This window comes from Lactuca sativa, chromosome 8 (assembly GCF_002870075.4).
Source record: "Lactuca sativa cultivar Salinas chromosome 8, Lsat_Salinas_v11, whole genome shotgun sequence".
NCBI lineage: Eukaryota > Viridiplantae > Streptophyta > Magnoliopsida > Asterales > Asteraceae > Lactuca > Lactuca sativa.
In genome coordinates, this window is record NC_056630.2 from 6,784,186 (window position 1) to 6,788,698 (window position 4,513).

At 32.5% G+C, this 4,513-nt stretch overlaps 1 protein-coding gene across 3 annotated transcripts; it reads left to right on the plus strand.

Annotated features, from left to right (window-relative positions):
* Window positions 1-612: 612 nt before the first annotated feature.
* LOC111876239 (calcineurin B-like protein 4) lies at window positions 613-3,410 on the plus strand. Of its 3 annotated transcripts, none has more exons than XM_023872793.3 (8): window positions 614-772; window positions 1,896-2,040; window positions 2,146-2,228; window positions 2,295-2,354; window positions 2,428-2,536; window positions 2,618-2,670; window positions 2,749-2,942; window positions 3,022-3,410. In XM_023872793.3, exons 2-8 carry the CDS (start codon window positions 1,956-1,958, stop codon window positions 3,083-3,085), a joined length of 648 nt encoding a protein of 215 aa, XP_023728561.1. In that variant the 5' UTR covers window positions 614-772; window positions 1,896-1,955; the 3' UTR covers window positions 3,086-3,410. The 3 variants fall into 3 exon arrangements, with proteins under 3 accessions (XP_023728546.1, XP_023728561.1, XP_023728553.1); XM_023872785.3 differs by having other exon boundaries at window positions 621-858; XM_023872778.2 differs by having other exon boundaries at window positions 613-858; window positions 2,618-2,942.
* The last annotated feature ends 1,103 nt before the right edge of the window (window positions 3,411-4,513 follow it).

Genomic DNA, 4,513 nt, shown 5'->3' on the forward strand with positions numbered 1-4,513 from the left:
AACGAGGCTTCAAATAGAAGACGAGCTCCAAAACAATACTCAATGCCTCCGAATGGTAGTTCATTTAAACCGATTTTAAGGAAACCGTTGGTTTCTTGAAGAAAGCATATTTTTCCTTAATTAACTACTGTTTCATTGGTTATTTTTTTTTTTTTTTGGGGAAAATGACAAACAATAATCCAAGATTTTTTCTTTAGGTCACTAAACTTGATTTATATCCAATAAGCAAACAAAATTTTTATTTTGGTTCTAAAATAACAGCGATTACGATTTTCATCGGTTAAAATAATTAGATGAGACTTTTAGTTTAGATGTGTCAAGGACAATGACGATTTTCGTTTTCATTTTAATCGATCAAAATCGTAATCGTTGGTATTTTAAAACCAATATAAAAAACTGGTTTCCTTATTCAATTCAATTGAAAATTTAACGACCTAAATAACAAATTTTCTGTTACTTGTTTTCATTGTAAGTTATTTTTCTTTCTTGATTGAACGTTCGTTTTTGACTATTAAGTAAAACGTAAATAAAACTTTTGGCTAATTTTGTTTTTTTATCCGCTCCCCGTATTTAAGCATAGAAAGGTCGGTCAGCAGTCAGAAAGTGATGCGCAGAAAAAGACACGAGACTCCATGAATCCAACAAGATTTGTATGGCTGCCTTTACCCTTTTTTCCTTTAATTTAATGAATCTACACATCACCAACAGTAACACGGCACCTCCATTAAAGATCTCGAGTTTTCCACCAACATCCTTCTCATCTCCTCTGCAGGTCAGCCAGCCGTCCTCTCTCATCTTTCTCTGCATTTGCACCTTGTGTCATCTTGGAGAAATTGTGGAAACATTTCCTCCTTTTAGGTACCGACTTGAATTCAAATTGTGTATTCTCAGAAACATCGACGATTATGAGTTAGGGTTTAATCCGTTAAGATCAACACTCTACAACTCCATTTTCTGTGTGTTCTTCGCAATCAGAAACCTAGGAAATCCACATTTTTAAATATTCCTGTTCACGATTTACATTTTAATGATAGCTACCGAGTTGAATTCGAATAGGGTATTCTCAGAAATATCCACTTTTTACAGCTAATATTTTAAAAATATCACTTTCAAAGACAGACTATTTTGCTGCTTTTTATATTTTGATTGTATCGATATCTTTTTTATAATATACAAATGTTACAAAATAAGGGTTTCGTTTCGTCTCCTCATGTCCTGATTACCAACTTGATATGCAAGTCTGCAATAGAGTTGCAATTCTGATCAGTATCTGTGATTATAATTTTTTTTATAGATTTCGATGGCTACGACTAACTACCAGCTTTCTGCTTGTCAATTCACGAATGCTTTTCATTTTAATATATTTTAATTTGTTGTTATGCATAAGTTTAGGTTTGCTTATGCACATTACCATAAAATAAATTAGATGGTGCTTTCAAAAACCTACAACCTTCCTTTTGTTTTCTTCCTTACTATAGTATATTCATTGAAAAGGATTCCAGTTGTCTTTTGTTTTTGTACTCTTTTGATGATGATTATCCTCAAGAATTTGAAGATGCAAAACATATTCAAATATGGTGTTCCCAAATCCCAATGACCTAAACAAGTTGGGGTTTTATGATAACTTCAAGTTAGGCCCAATATATGCTGAATGTCTACATGCAAAGATTTTGTGGGTAGCTTTCTCTTTTGTTATTAATTGGTTAACACATCTTTCACATCGCCATCAAATTGGTTTGACTTTACACCACAATGTTATTATTTTTTTTATGGTGTATAAACGAGACATCGGCTTATATCCAATCTATATAGTCTACATATTTTTTGTTATAAAGTAGAAACGTCATCCTTGTTTCCCTGGATTAACGTGTTATACTTGCAAATCACGTTTGCAGATAGATCAAAAGGGCTTATATCTTTAGCATGATCTTATCAACAACTTATCATCGATTTTGATGGGTTGCATTTGTTCCTCTGGCGTTAAGCATCATAATAGCCCTGGGTATGAAGATCCCGCTCTTCTTGCTAAAGAAACCCCATGTGAGTTCTTGAATCAAATCATCTTTAATTTTCTATCTTCTTTTCCCAAGTTTAATTAAAACGTTCGGGTTTTCCTTGTTTAACCTTGAACCTTGAAAATTTCAGTCACTGTGAGTGAAGTCGAGGCGTTGTATGAGCTTTTCAAGAAGCTGAGCAGCTCCATTATTGATGATGGCCTCATTCACAAGGTATTCTGAGATTAATTTTAATTATAGTTTTCTTGCTTATAGTCGAAGCGTTAACATCTTCTTCAGGAAGAATTCCAGCTGGCACTCTTCAGGAACAGAAACATGCGGAATCTCTTTGCCGACAGGGTATGTGATTTGTGAATCTTCTTGAATTAGTTTTTTTCTTTTTACTAAACAATTGTTGAATTTTGTTTTCTAGATATTTGATCTATTTGATGTGAAACGTAATGGAGTTATCGAGTGTGGAGAATTTGTTCGATCACTAGGTGTTTTCCATCCAAATGCCCCGATAGAAGACAAAATCGAATGTGAGCTCAGAGCTCCTCAATCATCTCGGATTTTTAGGTCTTTGATTTTTGTGTAATCTGACATTAAACTCTTTTTTGCAGTTGCTTTCAGGCTATACGATCTCAGACATACTGGTTTTATTGAAAGAGAAGAGGTCCGTATTATTGTATTATTTACATTCTTGATGATGAAGATGAATCTCATTTTTTTTTTATTTAAAAAAAAAAAACAGCTAAAGGAGATGGTAATAGCACTGTTACATGAATCTGATTTGGTGCTTTCGGAAGAGGTTATTGAAATGATCGTGGATAAAACATTTAGTGATGCAGATATTAAAGGGGATGGAAAGATAGATAAAGATGAATGGAAGCAATTTGTAGCAAAAAATCCATCTCTTATAAAAAACATGACCCTCCCGTACCTGAAGTAAGTTGACAAAATGACGAAAACGCCCATACTGTTTCTTAATAATCACTTCTTTTGCATAATGATTTGATATTTGTAGGGACATAACCTTGGCATTCCCGAGTTTTGTTTTGAGCTCTGAAGTTGAAGACTCAGAAGTATAACAAATAGAGTGGGAGAAAATATGAATTTTTTTATCAAAATTTGACATGATTGGAGACTTGGGTGTCAAAAGTGGAACTACCTTTTTAAGGGAGCTGGATTCGTTGGCCGAGAAGGGCAAAAGGGGAATTTTTTATGGTTCGGCTTCCATGGAGGTTGAAGGAGATTTGAGGTTGTTGTACAGAGGGACAAAAATGGCAGATGCTCTATATGCAATAAGTTGCATTTGTGTTATTCAACTGTTGAGTTTAAGTATCTTCGTTTTGTAAAGAGACATATTATCTTTGTTCTCTGCTGTTGAATGAGAGATTTTAAAGTGTTGATAAACTGTGATTTTGTTTAGGGAGCATGAAATATGTTTGGATTTTGTTTCTTGTTTATGTTCTTTTGTTAAGAGTTTTTGAATTTGAAAAGGGTACCAAAAGAAAGGTTGCAATGGTTCTCTACAGGTTTTTCCAGTTGTCTTTGTAACCGATTTCAATTATTTGGTCATAATTAGGTTTCCGGTGTCCAAAATGTGATCATGTTAGAACTGCTTTCTTAGGGCCAATCTCAAAAACAAGTTTTTGTTGTATTCAGATTTTAAATCAAGTCTGATAACTGGTTTTGTTGTGCAACTCTAATAGAAATAAACACCACAAAGCTTTATATTGATGGAAATCCAAAAAACACAACATACCGAACTGCCTTAGGCCTAGGAGTCAAAAGGTACGAGGAGTCGTTGAAATGATGTAATTATGAAAAACATTAGGTAACGGCCCACTACTAAAAGTCCAAAGTTAAGCCCAATATTTTTCTTCTATATGTCTGGACTCTAGAGTGGCAGAGTATGCTAGCTACAGGTGCACAAATCAGATAGGATAGAACCCGTTTGGAAAAAACCGGCAGAAACTAAAAAAATCGAACTTTATAGATTTTTGTTTTTGAAAAATACATAAAAACATGAATTAAGTAGATTTTCAAACATAAAACACTTAATATGTAACATATAGAATGGAATACGGGCATGCCAGCGTCGCTGTCGGCATTTTGGAGTTTTTAGAGATTTGTGAGTGTTTTTGAAAACTAACACATCCAATATATATATATATATATATATATATATATATATATATATATATATATATATATATATATATATATATATATATATAGAGAGAGAGAGAGAGAGAGAGAGAGAGAACAAATAAATATACCAGCATCGTAACCATTATTTTCTTCTAAATTAGATCTGTAAACAAAGTCATGCATTAATAACATAAATACTGCATTCACAGTCTAATAAAACCATTTATTTCACTCATTTTGAATTTAATGCAAAATTATTATTAAAACTAATGTATTCTTATATACTTATACAACACAACAAATAAATATATTCAGAAAAAAATTAACAAAAAAATTTATACATAAATCATTCATATTTTAAA

Bases quoted from the DNA above. Each gene is read 5' to 3' on its own strand.
- LOC111876239 (XM_023872778.2), top strand. From the start codon at position 1,956: ATGGGTTGCATTTGTTCCTCTGGCGTTAAGCATCATAATAGCCCTGGG. The intron at 2,041-2,145 runs GTGAGTTCTTGA...TGAAAATTTCAG, and splicing joins TCTTGCTAAAGAAACCCCAT to TCACTGTGAGTGAAGTCGAG. The intron at 2,229-2,294 runs GTATTCTGAGAT...CATCTTCTTCAG, and splicing joins ATGATGGCCTCATTCACAAG to GAAGAATTCCAGCTGGCACT.